Below are 19,157 nucleotides of genomic sequence, written 5' to 3' on the forward strand. Positions count from 1 at the left end.
AGTGCTTATTCTACTGAGCTATCTCCCCAGCTCCTATTTGAGTTCTTGATGGCAGCCACTCTGTCCGGAGTGAGGTGTAATCCCTGTGTTGTTTTAATTTGCATTTCTCTAAAGGCTAGAGATTAGCTGAGCCTTTCTTCCTGTGTCCGTTGGCTGTTTGCACTTCTTCTGGGAAGTGTCTGTTCATTTCAGCTGCTCATCTTCGACGCGGTCTTTTATTTTGGGGGTCTGATTGTTTGAGTTCTTTATGTATTCTTGACATTAGTTCTCTTTTTGATGAATAGATGGAAAAAATTTACCCATTCTGTGGGTTGGTTCTTTCTTCACTCTAGAAGCTTTTTAATTTAGTAGGATCTCACTTGTTGATTCTTGTTAATATTTCTTAGGCCATTGAGGGTCTGTTCAGAAAGTCCTTTCCTCTGTCTGTGTTTTCAAGAGATTTATCTATTCTGTCTTCCAGGAGTATAAATGTTTCAGTTTTAACATTTAGATATTTCAGTCATCTGGGTTTCAGTTCAGTGCGTGGTGACACATACGGATCTCTATAGCAATTTTCTGCTATTTTCACAGCCCGTTTATTAAAGAGGCTGTCTTTCCTCCAGTGTACGTTTTTAGCTCCTTTATCAAAGACCAAAAATCCTTTGTACCTGGATGTGGTTCTGCACCTTCTATTCTGTTCTGTTAATTTATATGCCTGCTTTACTGTGAGCACTATGCTGTTTTTATCACTGTAGCATTGTAGCATAACTTCAAATCTGGGATCATGATGCCTCTGCTTCACTCCTGTTGCCTGGGATGGCTTTCGCCATCCCAGGTCTCTTCTGGTTCCATATGAATTTTAGGATTGTTTTCTACTATGAGAGATGCTACTGCTATTTTGATTGGAGTTGCATTAAATCTGTATACTAGTTTGGGGAGTAGAGTCATTTTGGAAGTTTCAAAGTCTGTTCCTGCTTCTTGCCACAAGGCTCTTCCCAAGTCCCCTTCCTGTCCCTGTGGCATGAAGACATGGTGTCAGACCAGTGAGGCAGGCCCAAGTGCTCCTGGTCTCTTCAGATGTTTAATGAAACCATGAAGCTGAGAAAGAGGGCTTATTCTGGGTTGCTTTGGAAGACACCACTTAGTCTGGTAGAAGAAGATTCGAGACCTGTGTTGGCCTAAGCCAAAGACTTTATTCATCCCTTCTTTCCTTTAGCAAATATTTACTGATCACCTACTGTGTGACAGGCACTGCCATAGACCTTGAGACAACTATGCTGACACTTAAGGAGTTTCTCAGCAGCCAGAGAGGACGGCCAGGTCATTTCTGAGAGCCCTCCAGTAGAGAGAGAAGCTTCCACGGAAGGGGATCTTACGTTTATGGGGAGGTGGAGTCCAGAGTCTCCAAGTCACAGATGTCACCACAAACAGCTGCAAAGTCACCTGCTTGGGTCTTGTAGGAGGTGGCTCTGGACAGGTGCATTCAGCTTGGAGGCTGTCCTCAGGGAGGGCACAGGGCAGGGACACTGACTAGTTAGGAGCTGATAGTGGTCAGGATGATGGCGGTAAGGAAAAAGGGCCTGATTCGAGAGAGGGTTCTCTCGGACTAGCTGAGTCCCCTGTCCCCTCTGTGGTGACATTTGCTATGCAGGGGAGTCATGGGGTTTCTGCCCTAGGCTTCTTCCCTTTCTCCTTAGAGTTATCTTTGAGGCGGCTTACTCAGCACTCCCGCCCCGTGCTTAGGGTCTGCAGGGTGGGCTCGGCCAGGCCCCAGAGGTCACTGCCGCATCACGCTGTGCCCGGTGCAGCTTGTGGATACCAAGTCCTGTTGTTACAGCACCCGACACCCGGGGGCGCTGCTGCTCTTGGTGCACAGCCTCTCGCCTTGGGTTTCCTTGCAGAACAGCCTGTGCACCTCAAGCTGTCTTTTTTTTTTTTTTTAGGTGACCTTAGAGAGACTTTATTCTATCTTTTTTGTTTTGTTTTGTTTTTCCATAATTTTATTGAGAAACAAATAGCAATGAGACAGTTTCAAATCAAATTGGTAGGACAGTTTCAATAATTAACACACTGCATACTCTCTTCCTAGTGGTTATTTGCTGTACAAGATGCAGACATGATATCCTATTTACAAACACTATTAGAGCAAATCCCTCCATTTATTAAGAGAATGTAACTATATATCTATCCTAACCACTTTGAATACACAGATACAAAATGGACATTCATCTGTATCCCCCTTTTTTGTTTAGTTCCATCATTTGAATATTATAGGTGTATTAACTCAGCAAAATATTCTAAAAGAGTCCAGTAGTCCATAATAGTATTGGGTCTTCCGCTTGACTGTCAGTGTCAGAAATTGTTGACCTGAGTCCCCTATAGCTCAATACAACACCATGGCTTTACTTCTTATACTTCGTTTTTATACTTTTCTGCTGGATGGTTAAGACCAAGATAAGGCGAGACCTATGCAACAAGAGTTGTAGCTTTTGCATCTGTTAAGGTCAGTCAAACCCCCTCAGGATTTATCCTGAGATCCTGTACCTCAGATTGTAGATCCTTTGTCGGTGTCAGCCATGTGGATGAGTCATGGCCATTGCTTGGCCAGTGTGCTCTCTGTGAAAGCCTGAGAGAATGTTTTCTCTCCATGTGACTCTCCTTAGGCACACTCTACATCATCGATCACTTTCCTATTTGGCCTCATAATCTCCTTGATCAGAAAATTTGGGACACGACTGAGTTACATGATGTTACAGTACAAGTTCTCATGTATCCTGAGTCTTAATTGACCTTGGAAGGCAAGAGCCAAAATGTTGGCTTTCCTTGTGGCCCTCCTTTTCTCTAATTTTGGTCTGTAAACTTAGGTTGTTAACCCTCCAGAAGAGAAGCTTATTGTTATTACCATACAACCTAGGCTGTTAAGCTTAACCTCACTATCTGTCTGAATATCAAGGAATGTTGTGGGACTATTCTGCTACAAGGTTGTATATGGTTAGATTTCTGAACTTATGTATAAACATAAGAATTATATAATTAAGCCTATTTTTAAAATATGTTTTAATTTTTTAAATGTTTTTTCATCATAATCTATAGGGACTTAAAGTTCAACATATCAATACTCGATGAAAAATACCTGTTCCATGTTGTGCCTCAAGCTGTCTTTATGAACCTGGTTCACCTAGGGCATGGTGAGAGGGGGCGGGAAGAACCCCACACAGCAAGCTGCTGCTTCAGATGGCCTCCGGGAATCAAAACACTGCACTCCGCAGTGTCTACAGCATCCCCTTGGCCCAAGACAGATACCCACAGGCTCACACGGGGTTTCTAACCCAGGCGGGCTCCACCCCGCCACCACCAGCACCTCTCAGCCCCAGGATCCTCTGTGTCCCCAGGTCCTGCGATGCAAGGGCGATCCACTCCTGGCCTTTTGCGAACACAGCCTCTGGCTTTCTCCCAGACAAGAGGGCTCTTCTCTTTAAAAAGTGTTCTCCCCACAGTGTAGCCCTGCAGCCCCAGAGCTGCTTTTCTACCCAAGACATCTCCTTGTCATGCAGGGCAGGCTTTTGACAGGCAACAGTGGGCTCAGGTCTTCTGGATGATGATGATGATGATGATGATGATGATGATGATGATGATGATGATGATGATGATGATGATGATTTTATGATACTGAGCACTGAATCACTGAACCAAGGACTTTGCACTGAGCCACATCCCCAACCCTTTTTAGTTTTGAGACAGACTCGCTGACTTCCCCAGGCTGGGCTCCAGTTGCGATCCAGCTGCCTCAGTCTCCCCAAGCGTTGGCGACAGGCATGCACCAACACACCTAGCGGAGTTGCCTGTGGGTCTTGACTCCTCACACCCAAGCTTGTAGGATCTCTGTGGGTCTGAAGACGTAAACAGGAGCCGCCAAGCTATGAGGCTGCGAGCCAGGCAGGACCAATGCCTTAGCATCAGGAGGCCTTGACGTCAGAGGTGCTATAGGAAACGGGATTGAAGCCCCAGACAGACTTGGATATGGGGACTTCCTGCAGAGAAGCCAGGCATTTCACTTCCTGAGTGGCACCACCACTGGTGTCCTGCCTCACACAAAAGTCCCTGTGGCTTCCCTCTTTGGGTTACATGGGCTCCCATCTTACAGCCATGCCCAGCCTGTCTGCATCTCATTTTATTTTATTTACTTATTTCATGTATTTGGTACAGGGTCTCACTGTGCAGCTTGGACTCATAATGATCCTCTTGTGTCAGTCTCCACAGCACTGGGATTACAGGTGTGCACCACCATATCCAGGCCAGCTCAGTGTGCCTGGGACAGGGCTGGTGCAGCATGTAGTATCAGGGATCAAATCCTAGTCCCTATGCTTGCCTAAGAATGCACTTAGAATGCTGAACTATCTCACCATCTCACCGCATCTTATTTTAAACACACTTTCCAGATGCCTTCCCATGGGACTACGGGCCCCTCAGTGGCCAGCAATGTGCCTCAGCATGCTTCTGTATCCCAGGAACCTGGCGAGAGTGCTTGGAGTCCTGTGGACTCTCAGGAAATCTATTTTGAGTAGATGAATAAGTGAAAGGGTCAAATAGCCACCCTGGGTTTCCCCAAATCCAGTTTATGGGTTGCTAGAGAGGCAGTCTTCCCAAAGAAAATCCTTTCTCCTTGTCCTATGCAAATTTTTCAAAAAGTTTCACTAAGCCAAAACCATCTGCAATGTATTAACCATTATTACTCTCCTATCATGTTGTTTGAGAATTTTGTTGTTGTTGTTTTCTTTTTCTTTAAAATATATATATTTTTTCCTTCCATGTACCAAAAAAAAAAAGTCATAATAAGCACGCCAACCTGTGAAGGTCTAGCACCCACCAGGACTGCGCAGCACACCCCTCAGCAGCGTGGGAGCGGCCGGGCAGCCCTGGGGTCCTAACTCAGTGGGTTCATCTTGACAGTGCACAAGGGTGTGAAAGTCCTTTTCCTTGATTTTCCTGGCCACACAGGGAAAAGAAGAGCCATAGTTCAGCCTGCTGTCTGGTCTCCTGGAATCTCAGGCTGTGGCACACTGGCCCCTAAATGAGTGGCTTTCAAATCTGAGGTATCTACGCTGCTGACCCCCCGCCCCGTGCCTTTTGTCCTGCAGTGGTACATGAACGGGGTGAATTACTTCACCGACCTGTGGAACGTGATGGACACGCTGGGGCTCTTCTACTTCATCGCGGGGATTGTATTTCGGTAAGCAGCGCTCATGGTTGGCTCCTGCTTCAGGCATTTTGGTCACAAAAACGAAGGAAACCCTTGGGACACTTGAAGCCATGGGAAGTCTGTGGCTTTGTTTCCCATTAGGGAGAGTCAGGTTCACACTTTGTAGAGGGACAGCATGGTGTCATCCAGCTGCCTCCTGCTCTTCTCTCCCTGGTGTCTACAATAAAAAGGGTTCTTTATGGCTTTTCTCTCTTCATAGGCGTCTTGGGGAGAGGATTGCGAGTTATATATCTTGCAGGATCAGCTTGCCGAGGGCTCTGTCACCCTTGGGGATGCTCTTGGTCTTGACTTGAATGCTGACTGTGGCGTCTGCCTTTGTGGTGACCACCATATTTCTGCAGTTGTAGAGCCTGAGTGTGGTGTTAGACAAGAAGTCCAAAATCACCATCGAAGGCAAAATCCAAGGTGTGCGCCCTGTGACGGGGGCCGGCACATGCCCAAGCCTTGGCTTACAGCGCACGTGCCCACAGTGGAGCTTTCTTTTTTTTTTTTCCAGTGTTGGGAATCAAACCGAGGGACTCACTGTCCTGGTTACTTTTCTTGTTGCTGAGACGAGATACCCAATGTGCAAAGTTAAAAGAGGAAAGGTTTGTGCAGCTCACGGTCTGTGGAGGTTTCAGCCCATGATCAGCTGGTTCCAAGGCAAGGGGGCACATGGCAGAGACATGGTTCCTGGTGGCAGAAGGTAGCAAAGCAAGCCGGGGTCTTCACAGTGTCTTTCTGCCCCTTCTGCACTCTGTCTGGCTACTGGGATTAGGGCAGTGCCATACCAGTCAGTTGACTGATTTAGCAACCACGCACCCTTAATCCCAGCACCCTGGATCCTAGCTAGCCCTGCAGGGTGCATGAATCAGTCGCTCACTCTAGATCCAGTCACCTCTGCAAAAGCCTCCGCTGTGGCTGCATGAGGGCTTGAGGGGACATTATATATCCTACACAAGAGTGGTACCACATCCCCGCAGCTGCACTGCACAGGGCTGTAGGTGGGATCAGCAGCAACGTCGGAAGAATCGTATAGCATGGCTTTGCAGCTAATGATTCTCATTTATTTATATAAGGAAACATGTTCTCCCTCCACAGTGAAGGGAATCAGTTCAGTGTCTCCCTCTAGTGGTCTTCCTCCCTGTGTGGATTAGGGTCTGGGCACTTGCATCCCAGTTGCTAGGATGTGTTTGATTTCTAGATTGTTCTGGGGAGCGCTCACGGCTTTCAGTGGATGCAGCAGCACACGGTTAACTCACTGCATGATCTGGCAAGATGAAGCAACATTTTTAGTGGGGAGCTGCAGGGTCAGGGCCTCTGGGGCCTGGTGCTGGTAGGCATCAGTATCACTGTCAAAGCTTGTGACCTCAGAAGTGGCTGCAAATGGTTCCCCCAGGATCATGAGGACCAGGGCCTGGGAGGGAGGGGCCTTGGCAGCCCAGCTGCGTGCTGTGTCCTTCCTGTCCTCCCAGCTCCTCCCGGAACCCAGTGAGGCAGGACGGTGGCGCATGAGCGGTGCGTCTGACGCCTTTCTGCTTCCTCAGCCTCTTGGAGCTCAGTCATCGCCTGAGTTTGGGTACTTCTGAAATCCAGACTTTGAAATGATGCGGGCAGCAGCTCACAGGTGCTTCTACCCTTTCTGTAGGCTCCACTCCTCCAACAAAAGCTCTCTGTACTGTGGACGCGTCATTTTCTGCCTGGATTACATCATATTTACTCTAAGGCTGATCCACATTTTCACCGTAAGCAGAAACTTAGGACCCAAGATTATAATGTTGCAGAGAATGGTAAGAGTCAGGAACCCCATTACTGCCCTTTCCCTTGCTCTGGTTGGGGTCCTATTCATGGGGACGGGAGTGCACTGTCCAGGGAGTGGGTGCTGCCTTCGTAGGAAGTCCTGACCGGGAGGGTCTGCCTTCTAACTTGGGTTTTAATCAGGGCTTGTCCCACCTAAAACATCAGGCCAGGCTGTGAATTGCTGATGGTGTCATTTAGCACAGCACCAGCGGCCACGTGGCACAGGCAGGGAGGGTTCTGTACCCTTTGTGCAGATGCAGACAGCAGAGTCTAGGCAGGATGGCAGGGTAGTGCGGGAGAGACAGGCAGAGAGGGAGATGTGCATCTGGGGGGCAGTCTCCAGGCCTCTGGACTGGGCTGTCCCCCAACCCTTTGTTATTTTTTTGTTTGGGTCTTGGTAAGTTCCCCAGGCTGGGCTCAGACTTGTAAGCCTCCCACCTCAGCCACCCAGAGCACTGGGATTCTGGGCATCTGCTGCCAGGCCCAAGGCCAGCCTTGCTTCCTACCCACCCCAGCAGGGGCTTGTTACACTCTGGCCTGGATATGGCTTTCCAAGGCCAGCGCGCAGCCGACCTGTGTCCACCTTTCTGTCTCGAAGTCAGAAGGGCGTTTGCATTACCCATCCACGAGCTCCTCTCCAGGGCTGAGGTTGGGTCTGTGGTTTGCACTCAAAGCATAACTGAAGCATCTGTCACCGTGAGGTCATGCTGCGTGTGCACAGCACTCGGGAACAAACTAAGCTGCCCATTCTTGTCTAAGAAGGACTGCTTTTATTTTCCTTTTAAAAAGCCTACAGGACTAATTTGGGGGCTGGAAGGAGAGCCAGGGTTGTGAGGACAGACAGAGAGGGTGTGGTTGGCTGCACTTTCTGAGCTGGGTGGAGATGGGAGGACAGACATGCACCCGCCGGGTGGAATCCTGCGCAGCAGATGCCCCAAAGCCCAAAGGTGCTGCTCCGTTCCAGTGGTTGGCAAGCACTGCGTCCTGAAGGCCTTCTGGGCCCTGGGTCCTCTGCCTTTCTTCAGGGTCAGCCACATAACTGCGCCACCCAGGGCGCCACGCTGACCTAGGTCTGTCTGCTGTCCTCCCTTGGCAGCTGATCGACGTGTTCTTCTTCCTGTTCCTCTTTGCGGTGTGGATGGTGGCCTTCGGGGTGGCCAGGCAGGGCATCCTGAGGCAGAACGAGCAGCGCTGGAGGTGGATCTTCCGCTCCGTCATCTACGAGCCCTACCTGGCCATGTTCGGCCAGGTGCCCAGCGACGTGGACGGTGAGCCCGACATGGGTGGGGACAATGGCCCTAGCAAAGGCAGTTGTCCTCACTTGACCTCTGGCTGACCCTCAGACCATAGCTTCAAATGTGCACAGCCAAACCGAGTCCAATGTCAGGGACTGGAAAGTAATCCCCTGAGACCTTCCCTTTATTCCTAAGTAAGATCTCACTTTGGAAGCAGTGTTTCAGTCTTTAAAAACTTTATAAAACACTGTTTCTCATACTTCTGACGGCAACAGGAGCAGTGGGACCCTCTTTTCGTTTAGAAAAGAGGGTTGTGAGTAGGGCTTTTCTACACAATCAGCAAGTCCAAAAGGAGCAATTTGAAAGACTCGAATCAGAACCCGGAATTTAAATGTCTGACGCTGACTTCCTGGCTGGACTCTGGGGGCAGCACCGTGGCACGGGTGGCTTCAGTCAGCCCACATCCAGTCTGACACACCCTCGCTCCGGAGGACAGCAGACAGGGGCACTTCCAGTGCCCTGCCTTGTCATCTGCAGTCTTGCCACCCTCGATGGTGCTGGTGGTGTCCCTGAGCCAGTGCCCACCTGGTAGGTAGCATCTCAGTTTCCTGGTGTTTTCATTTGCTCAGTCTCCATCCTCCACCCTGAAGACTCTGGCTGGATCTCAGAAACAGATCTACCTCTGCGCAGCACTGGAAAGGTGTCTTGTCATTGTCACTCTCCATCTGCAGGCCGTCCTTGCCGCTATCCATAGTGGGTGCAGGCTGCTCCCAGATGGCCACCACGCTGGTGGTTCGCACCCCAAGTGGGAGCAGTACCAGGCACCCATGGGCGAGTGGCAGGAGGGGCTCTGAGCCTGGTTAGCCCCTGTGTGCTGTGTGGCCTTTGGAAGTGACTCCACTTTTCTGCCTCTCTGTCCTGTTAGGGCCCAGTCTCCCTGCAGGGCACTGTCAGGACCTCACACCAGTGCTGTGCGGGGGCCGGGGCCTATATCCTCTGAGACCTTGAGGCACATCCTGGCGCCCCAGAGGAAGCTTCTGCAGCTCTCCTTGCCAGACTTGGCCTTTCCTCAGACCCCCGCTCCATGCACATCACAGCCTGACGTCGTCCTCGACACCTTCTTCCACCCAGTCCACTGGGTCCAAGTTCTCAGCTAGTTTTGTTGGTTTTGTCTCTTCCTGCTTTTGATATCCAACTGCATCTTCCATTCCCGTGCCAGCCGGGGCCATTCCTATTGCCCACATCTCAAGCACAGCTGCCTCACCTGTGGCCCCTGAGCCTTTGGACCTACACTGCAGATGGGTGGTCCTTTAGGGTAGCCAAAGGCTTCCAACTGCTCTCAGTGTAAACCTGTAGGTGTCACATATCTGGTGCCTGGACATCTTATGCCCTCATGGAGGGGGATGCTTTCACTGCCACCTCCATTGCCACAGGGCCGTGGCATGTGCCACTGCCACTGCCTCCGTTAGGATGCTCTGGGCGGCTGCTCCTCCCCATCCAGTGGTTGATGCCTGCTCGTACCTCTGCTTTCAGCTCAAGCCCCTTGCCTTGTGGGAAACTGTTTCTGGGTGACCTGTCTCCTGCAGACCCAAGGGCTGGCAGCTCTCTCGGGCATGGGACATACCTGCCTTCCCTTCCCTTGGGTCTTGAGCTCAGTGTAGTCCTTGGTTCATAGTGCTTGCTCAGGAAAGGGCAAAGGGCAAGTGAACTTCAGAAAGCCATGCTGTTTGGGCGAAGCACTTCGGGACCCCGTTGGAGATGTCCCACATCTGTGGTCCCTTGTTCCCTGGGTGCTGTGGCCTTCCCTGCCCCCGCAGGGCCTCACTGGGCCTCTCGGCTCTGCACCCGCAGGTACCTCGTACGACTTCGCGCACTGCACCTTCACAGGCAACGAGTCGAAGCCCCTGTGTGTGGAGCTTGACGAGCACAACCTGCCGCGCTTCCCCGAGTGGGTGACCATCCCGCTGGTGTGCATCTACATGCTGTCCACTAACATCCTTCTGGTCAACCTGCTGGTCGCCATGTTTGGGTATGTACGCAGCCGCGAGCTGGAGGGCGGGACGAGGTTGGCATGCTGACAATGTCCAGCTGGAGCAGCTAGGAGCAGAGGCTACAGGGCATGGGTGGTCTGCATGCGCAGGGGCAGGAGGGGCTCCCACAGGGTCCCCCAAAGCTGTCTTGCCAGCTCATCTCCAGGGTTCCTTGCATTTCTCAAGACTCGGTGGTCCATACTCTAGTGCTTAGAGGACTTTAATGAGTATGGTTTCAAATTCTTAAGTGTAAATAAAACCACAAGGAGTAGAGCCAGGAGTGACTCTCTTGGGGCTTGTGGCTGAGGAGGTGAAGGAGTACTTGTGAGGACTGTAAACTGTTTTTATTGAGTTTGGCAGTGCTCCTTGGTGTAAGGAAAAATGATGTTTTTCATTTCCCTTTCTTCTTTCTTAAGGAGGTTCCAAAGCATCCTCTGTGATAGGCTCCCTGGGGGACCTTGCTTTGTACTGTTCCTTTAGGGTAGGTGGTGATTTTGTGTACACAAATTCTGGCACAGACCACTTATAAAAATATGTAAATTTAAGAAAATGAAGCTTGATGTGGAAGAGGACTTGTTTGTCAAAACCAGAAACTCTGAATGACAAGATGAACTTTTTTGTTTCATAAAACAGTTAATTAAGAGAAAAGAAACTGCACATGAAATGATAAAATCTGGGTGAGGTCATGCAGGCTTGTAATCCCAGGACCCTGGGAAGCTGAGGCAGGTGGGTCACCAGTTCAAGTCCAGTCCAGGGAATTTTTGTAATTTAGCAAGACCTTGCCTCAAAAACAAATCTATAGGGCTGGCCGAATAGCTCAGCAGATTAAAGCACCTGCAAGCAGGCATAGAGGCTGGGGGTTCGATCCCTGGGCCTGCTGTGCCGGTCCCACCCCCAGGACACACTGAGATGGCTATTGAGACTGGGCGTTGTGGTACATGCCTGTAATCCCAGCTCTTAGGAGGCTGTAAACTGGCGGATCACTATGAGTCTGATCTAGTAGTGAGACCCTGAACATCCTGTAGATCCTTCCATAAAATACAAAAAAAAAAAAAAAAATTCTTTTTGGTTTTTGTTTTCATAGAAGGGCTGGGGTTGTAACTCAGTGCAAAGGCCTGGGTTCAGTCTCCAGTAACAGAAAACAAATGCACAATACAACACAAAACAAAAAAGGCAATATTAAAAGGAAGTGGATTGACCCGTGCTGACCCTGCCCCCAGGTGAACCAAGACCAGGCCTGGTGGTGCATACCTGTACTCCCAGCGCAGGGAAGGCTGAAAACAAGAGGATCACTAGGAGTCTGAGTGGCATAGAGAGACCCTGTGCCAAACACATAAATTAAAAAAAAAAAAAAAAAAAAAAGAAGGAAGGAAGTAGATGGAGGAAGATGTTTGCAATGCATATGATGATCAAAAGCTAATAAAGAATACCTGAAATGTTATAAGGGGAAGATAGCTGCTGAGAAGATATATGATAGGAAATTAGACATTTCCGAGAAGAGAGAGTCAAGTGTTCAGTACGTAGATGAAAGGAATTCGGCCTTGTAGCCAGGAAGGCACTGAGCTGCTGGATTGGCGCTCGCGAGCTCAAGGCGTCCGTGGGGCGGGAGGCAAGGCTGGGACACAGCACGGTTCATGGTGCATGAGCTGCTGCTACTCTTCGGAAGTAATTGACGAACAACTGTTACAGGAAAGCACGAACTCTGTTGCTCTGACCGTGTCATAGCTGAGGCTCTGCTCTACAGATCTGTGAAAGTAGGTGCTTACTGGGTCGTGATGCCCGTCTTCTGAGTAATGATTGATAAGGTGTGTTACGCCTGTGCTGTGCGATACTCCTCAGACTCCAAAAAGACAAACTCAGACCTCTATTGGAGGAGAGGCTGATACATTTTCATATAAAAACAAATATAAACTGATTCAGAGCACAGTCTTCTTTCCCAACAGCAAAAGAGAATAACTTAAAAAACTCAATTACGTGCTGTAGTAGCTGTAAAGGTCACAGTGTTTTTGTCATTTAGAGAAGAGAATGAGGAAAAGACCCGTGTCAGCCAGGGCCCCGAGGCTGGGAAGGAAGGCTGCAGGTGGAGGAAGCCTCTGTGTTGCCCAGCCACCTCCCTTAGGGGAGGGCTGGGTGGGGACATGTGCCTCTGGGGACGTCGTGTGTTGGGAGAGCTGCACTGAGAGTGGCGTCTGGCCTCCTGCTGTCCAGGGGCCACCCTCTCCACCCCCACACCCGCCAGCGGACTCCTCTGGCCACAGTGATTCACCTCAAGCCTGCTTGCCTGTTTAAAGCCCTGGGAGCATTTCCTGTTCCCTTGTGCGATGCGGAGTGAATTTCACATCTTCAGCTCTCCAGAGGTCATGGGGAGACCCAGCTCCTGCGTGCACCTCTGTGCTAGTCTGGCTACTTGCTATTGTGTGTTTTCTTCTCTGCATGGGTGATGTCACCCCTGATGTGCCCACAGGAGCTGGTCCTCCTGTCCACCTTTCCAGCTCCTTCCCTCTTCTCACAACTGCATCCCCAAAGCCCTCCCCATGCCTCGGAGAGACCCTCTGGGGGCCCAAAGCAGTGTCCCCTTCAATCGTAGAGGCCTTTTCTCCTTCTGGATGGTGAACTCTGAGGGTGGAGACTGGGGTGGAGCCTGAGCATCCAGCCCTTTGAGGACTCGGCTGGTGGAGAGTGAGGACAGGCTGTATCCGGGGCCACTTCTGCTCAGCTTCTGATTCGTGCTAACTCGGAGGCACCAGTGGTGAAGAGCAGAGTGGCAGGAGCCATCCTGGAAAGCACAGCATCCATTCTGTGCTGGTGCCAGCACCAGGAGGTTGTCCTGTGGGTATAGGAGGGCATGTGTCATGCCGTCTTTCACCATGCCTGGCTGGTGGCCAGCAAGGACTCGGGACACAGACAGCCAAATAGTGTCACAGTATCCACATGTCAGCGCCATCCAAAGCCTGAGCAGATAGAGAAAAGGTGACAGGTGACCACTCATCCACAGTCATGGAAGGATGAGCTGACCAGGTCCCTCCCTTGAAGTGAGGGAGGATAGGACACAGGCTGGTTTTATAGTGGTGATGTATCCCAACAGTCTCAACACTGGGTAGTGCTGGGAAAAAGCAACTACTAAATCTATCTATAGACATTAATACACGACGGCCAGCGGCTCCCAGTGCCTGGCCCTGGAGTTGTGTTGACTCCTCCGGAAATCTCAGAAAGACAGCAGTTCACAAAAGCTGCTCTGGAGGATCACATGACTTCTGTAATCCATGGTCTGCATCATAAGCGTGAAATGACGGGATTTGGGGCAGGAGAGATGGGAGGCCCGACTGGTGCTTTCTAGTTATGGTGACAGAAATCTGGACGTCACCACCCCTGGTCCTCATGACGTGTCTGGTGTAACTCTGGCCTCAACCGTTGAGGCTCTGGACTGTTGCACCCCACCCCTCTGTTACCACACTCGAGACTTTCAGCAGACAGCTTGGGGATACTGTCTCCAGGGTGACCCCCCAGGTTGGCACTGACTTGTACCAGAGGCCTTTTCTCTGTCACTTCCAGGCTAGGAACTTGAGAACAGTTTGAAGCAGCCCCGCCGTGATCCTGGGGTTAAATCCCAGAACATCCTAGAATATTCTGGTCATTGTGGAAGCTGGCAGAGGCTGGCCCTCCGAGCAGCAGGTCCAGGCTGTGAGCCTGGTCTGGCACCACACCAGAGTACTCACTTGAGAGCTGAACTGTGCGCAGTGGGCACCTCATTGGCAGTGCTAGGCCTGCCCTTACCAGGAGCTCTGATGATTAGGGACGCCGTTTCTTAAAGACAAATTCACCTGTGCAGGTCTGACAAGGACTCAGCCACTGTGTGATCTAGAACAATTCCAAGAAGAAACATGGCTAAGTCTTAGGAATAAGATATATTTATAGAAAAGTAGAAGGAAGAAAATAATCACCTATTACAAAGGATTAGTGCTACTCAGGGAGAGGCTATCGAAGTGGGCTGAGAAGAACCAAAAGAAAGGCACGGCCCCTTGTAGTGCTGAGAACTAATATTTCCTGAAGCGTTTCGCGCTAGGTGAGAGCCAAGCGCTATGTGTGCTGACTCGCCGAATCGTTAATCATGTGCATGTGGCTGTAGCCATGTTGTGCTTTGACAAATAAGGAATCAGAGACAGAGGAGGAAGAGTTGACACGTGGACACATTAGCATAACATAATGGAAGCAGCGTGCACAGCTATTCACAGAGCAGCTGTTTACAGAGGAGGGGGTTTGTCCTTGTGACAGCATCCTGGTGGCACAGCTGGATGACTTGCCTGCAGAGGACTGTGTCCCTGGCGCCCAGAGGTCCCCGACCCTGGTGTCCAGCATGCTGCTGGGGGAGGGGAAGCAGGGCAGATGAGTTGGTTGGGAGGAGAGAGAGGAGGCAGAGAAGGGCTGGGATCAGGCATCTTTGGTGCCCTGTTGGAGAACTCAGTCATTTCCTGAAGGGGCAGGGACAATCTGTGGGTCTTGCCGGGACGTATGGCACACAGGCTCGGCCATATCACTTTGATAGTGAAATTGCACACGAAGCTGAATTCTCATTTCCAAGTCAGTGGCACACACTGGCACACACTGGCTGCTGTCTCTCCATGCTGGCCGCTGCTGCTGGTTTTGCAGCTACGGTCCCCATGCTGGCCCAGTGGCTACCTTTATTTCCTGTTGCGTTATCCATGGATCTTTGACTCTTCCCCAGTTGCTGTCGAATCCACTCAGTTTTTCCTTCCCATCGCTCTGGTAAGGTTGCTTCATTTTTAAATTAGTGAAACTGACACGTCGCTGCCATCTTTCATGGCTTCCCTCTGTTGCCTCTAAAGTTTAAAAAAAAAAAATCATGTTATTCTGTTTCCTTTAAACCGGCACATTTTGTGCACATTTATGGGGTACAGTGTGACATTTCAGGATATGTACTCAATGTGTAATGATCCAATCAGGGTCATAAGCATCTCCATCCCATCCCCTGGGACACTTATCCTTTCTTTTTGTTAGGAAACTTACACTCCTCTCCCCTGGTTCGTGTAAGGCCTGCTGATGTTCCAGAGTGCCAAGGAGCCTGGATGTGGTCAACACGCGCGGGGCTGCTGGGGGCAGGAGCGTCGCAGCCACCCCCAGGGAACATGGTAGTGTGGGTCAGTCATTCCCGGTGCGCCCAGGACGGAGTGGCCAAGCGCAGTGTGGGACATCTGTGGAAAGCTGTCACAAGGTGTCTGCCTGCTGGACATGTGGCCGACCACTGCCCTGCATTCCCAGCTGTTTTAGGGTCCTGCTGTTGTCCCCGCCTCTGCTTCCTGTTGGTGAATGCTCTAGCAGACATTGTGCTCTGGTTGGATCGGCCTTTCTATTTTGGCTTTACTGCCAAACGGCTTTCATTACTGAATTTTTTTTTTTATCCCTTTGGCATCTGTTGTACAAGTTCCTCTCATTATCTTTATTCAGAGCTTTCTTGGCTTTTCTTGTATATTTAATTGCATGGAGAAGCATGAAGATCATCTTGTGAACCTTCTTTCCCCTTCCAGGAAAAATAATCTTGTGAATTTCATTGTCATGATGTTAACTTTGAGGGATTATTTACAAGTTGGTTTCTTACTATCTAGAAAAAGTGGCCTGAATTCCACTGCTTCCAATCTATATGGTCCCCAGCAAATTTTATATTTGTTTTCATATGTGTCTGGGACATGCTGTGTTAACTTATTTCCAACTACTTATGATTGTGAATGAAGTATTTTTTCTATTATGTTTTTCTTTTAATAAGTATTTTTGATACATATGAAGGCTATTAAAGTTTTGGTTATTTATGTTAGAGTAAAACGCCTTCCTGAATTATTTCTCTTTTTTTTTTTTTTTCTTTTTATCACATCATGGGGGCCAGGGAGATGGGTTCCTCCTACTCCTTACTTATTAAACTTTTTTCTTCTCTGCTCTTTCTTTTCTAATCAGAAAGTGATGTTGAATGTGGCCAGGAAACTTTCTAGCAATTATTAAAATCATATTTTCCTTTTGATCTAGGATTATGGTGCATTATACAAGTGATGAATTATATAAATGTTCTTAACATTTAGTCATTCTTCTTTCCCATGTATTTCTGGATTTTGTTTATGCCCAGGCTGTCTAAATTCTACATGTCTGTTATACGTTAGTGACACTTCCATTCTTGGTGAATTTCTTTTTCTTTTATTTCTTCCTCTTTCTTTTCCTTCCTCTCTCCCTATTTTCCTCCTCTTTCCTCCCTTCCCCTCTCTTTCTTCTCCATTCCTTCCGCTCCCCTTCACTCCCCTCCTCTTTTTTTCTTTCTTTTTTTTCCTGTACTTTAGGGAAGGTTCTACAGGGTGTTCAGGGTCTCACTACTAGATCAGACTCATAGTGATCTGCCTGTTTACAGCCTCCCAAGAGCTGGGATTACAGGTGCACCACCATGCCCAGTCTCAATTGCCATCTCAGCATGCCCTGGGGGTGGGGCTAGCATAGCAGGCCCAGGGATTAAACACCTGGCTACTGGGTCTGCTTGCAGGTGCTTTAATCTGCTGAGCTATTTGGAAGGCCCTTCCTCTTTCTTTCTTATGCATCCCCAGCTTTTTGTTTTTTAATTTTGTTTTTTATTTGAGTCAGTGATGTAGGGGAGGATTTGAGCTGGGATCCTCCTGCCTTGCTCCCGAGGGCTTTATAGGCCTGGGCCACCATTTCTGGCTCAGTCTCGGTGAATTTCTGAGATTTGGTGCCTCTGTGGAGGCTCCTGCTTCCTCCTTCTTTCCTGCTCAGGTCCTTCCAAGAGGTGACTTTGGCTGTCACTGCTCATCTCCAGGCAGCTGAGCGGTTCCGGCAAGTGGATGCTAGGGCACAAGACCCCGCTGGAAATGGAGCATTGCAAGGAGGATTGCAGACTGCTTTGCAGCAGGAAGGCGCAGATGGTCCTTGACGACCGAGAGACTTTCTAGTCAGACACGCTGTCACAGGTCCCAGCAGTTCTTCCCCTGGCTTTGAACGCACACATCTATCATTCTTGCCCCTTCGTGCTGAAGCTCTGGCGCCCTCCTCCCTGAGTGCCTTTGCTGTGCTGCCGTGGCTGCCTTGATGTTCTGAATCAATTCAAAATGTCACCCTTTAATGCTCATTTTACTTTGGGCAGCAGCCAGGAGTGGCGTGGTGCCGGCTCTGTGAACACGGAGGGTGAAGACACACACGATGTTTTTATTTAGCAGAAATTGCTGAACACTGTAAAATGTTTGAAAGTGACAAGAATGGGGGTATGTTTCATAGCAAGGGGGCGGGTCTTGAGGGAGACAATGGCGATGCATCTTTTGCTGTAGTAAGTTTTAAAAATATAAGTGCTCAGTGTGTTGTCAGATCACCCCTTGGTGCAGAACAGTTTTAGTGGTTGAAGCCTGGTACCCAGTAGCTTATTCATACCTTGTGGAGTGTGGATCCAGGATTTCACCACTTATCTGTGAAGAGAATGCTGACCCTGGATCCACGTTTGCCCGTGAGGTGCAGAAGAAGCTGCCCTCCCAGCAGGAAGGTCCTTGGAGGCTCCTGGGTTGTCCGGCGGAAGGAATGAAATAATGATATTCAAGGCTTAGCACTTACAAAGGGAAACAGATACCGGCACAAAGACATGCTTCCAAGGCCTGGCCGCAAGACCTCTGAGGCCAAGGGCTACAGCAGAGCCGCTCTGTGAGGGCTAGTTGGCCTCGAGGCTTTGGCTGGATGGATTGAGAAAGTGACACACTGTGGCCTTGCACTGTCTGGGCCTCTCTGTCTTCCTAAGCCTTGGTTAGCTGGAGGGCTTTACACAAGCAGTGAGAGCTGAGATTTGCACCCAGACTGCAGCTTGCCTTGCCCTGCTCTGGATGGCCCAGAAGACCCAGGATCACAGTTAGGCCAAGGTGCACCCTCTTCCAGCATGGGCTCCTCTGGCCTTTGTTCTGTTCTGAGCTCCTGAGGAGCAGGGAGGCCATCAGCCCAGGGGCTCTTTACTCTTATGCAAGCATCCTAAGGACAAAGAACGTTTTGTGGATAAACCTCCCTGGATGTAATCGAGTGGATGCAGGCATTTTGGCTAGTGGGCACTTGAGTTTGGGCCAGTGACAACAACCCAATAGACAGAAAATGGGTAAAATCTGGGCGTGCCTTGAGAGCGGAGGACAGCCACTCTGGAACCAAGTAGTGAAGTGTGATTGCTGGCAAGTTCTTGGCGTGAGAGCCATGAATCTGGGGTGAGCATGCTGATTCACCTCGATAGCCCCCAGAGCCAGCTGGGGAGCGGAACAGGAGGACAACGATGCTTGGTCTGCCCCACCCCCACCCCGCCCCAGTGACCTGACCTCCATTTGGAAGAAATGCCAGGCTAACTGTTGGGTTCAGTTTGCTGTACTATAGCGCAGCTGTGTTCTGTGTGCTCTTCACCTAGAAAGGTCTACCAGGAAAGGCTGATATGAAGGTGGGTCACAGCGCATGGCTGGCACAATGGATCCTTCCCTTCCAAGGCCCCAGCCTGCCTGACAGCACTGGCTGCAGACTGCAGCACACTTTGTCACTGTCGGCCATGCTATTAAGGCAATCAATCCCTTTTTGAACTGGAATCAGATTGTGAAGACATTTTGTGTTTCACTCTGCTGAGGTAATGAGGCACTGGGCTGAGTTACTGGGCTCAGATCTTTGCATAATGCTCCTCTAGCTGGGGGACTCCGAGTTTAGTCACCACTGCTGGCCCTCGATTTCTCCATCTATTAATTATAGACAGTAATAGGACTCACAGAGCTACTTGATAAGTAAGTAGGTTGGTACAGGCAGACTGTTCAGAACAGAACCTGGTGCATAATGTTACCAATTTTGCAGTTTTCTTTTAATTTG

At 49.8% G+C, this 19,157-nt stretch overlaps 1 protein-coding gene across 1 annotated transcript in view; it reads left to right on the forward strand.

Moving 5' to 3' along the window:
* Window positions 1–19,157, forward strand: part of Trpm8 (transient receptor potential cation channel subfamily M member 8) — a 105,269-nt gene that overhangs the window by 55,851 nt on the left and 30,261 nt on the right. Inside the window, exons 18-21 of the mRNA XM_004637332.3 lie at window positions 5,118–5,209; window positions 6,867–7,008; window positions 8,115–8,286; window positions 10,105–10,282. Of these exons, the coding sequence (XP_004637389.1) occupies window positions 5,118–5,209; window positions 6,867–7,008; window positions 8,115–8,286; window positions 10,105–10,282 (584 nt within the window). The remainder of the gene's footprint in view (window positions 1–5,117; window positions 5,210–6,866; window positions 7,009–8,114; window positions 8,287–10,104; window positions 10,283–19,157) is intronic.

Source organism: Octodon degus, unplaced genomic scaffold (genome assembly GCF_000260255.1).
Source record: "Octodon degus isolate 3935 unplaced genomic scaffold, OctDeg1.0 scaffold00089, whole genome shotgun sequence".
Classification (NCBI taxonomy): domain Eukaryota; kingdom Metazoa; phylum Chordata; class Mammalia; order Rodentia; family Octodontidae; genus Octodon; species Octodon degus.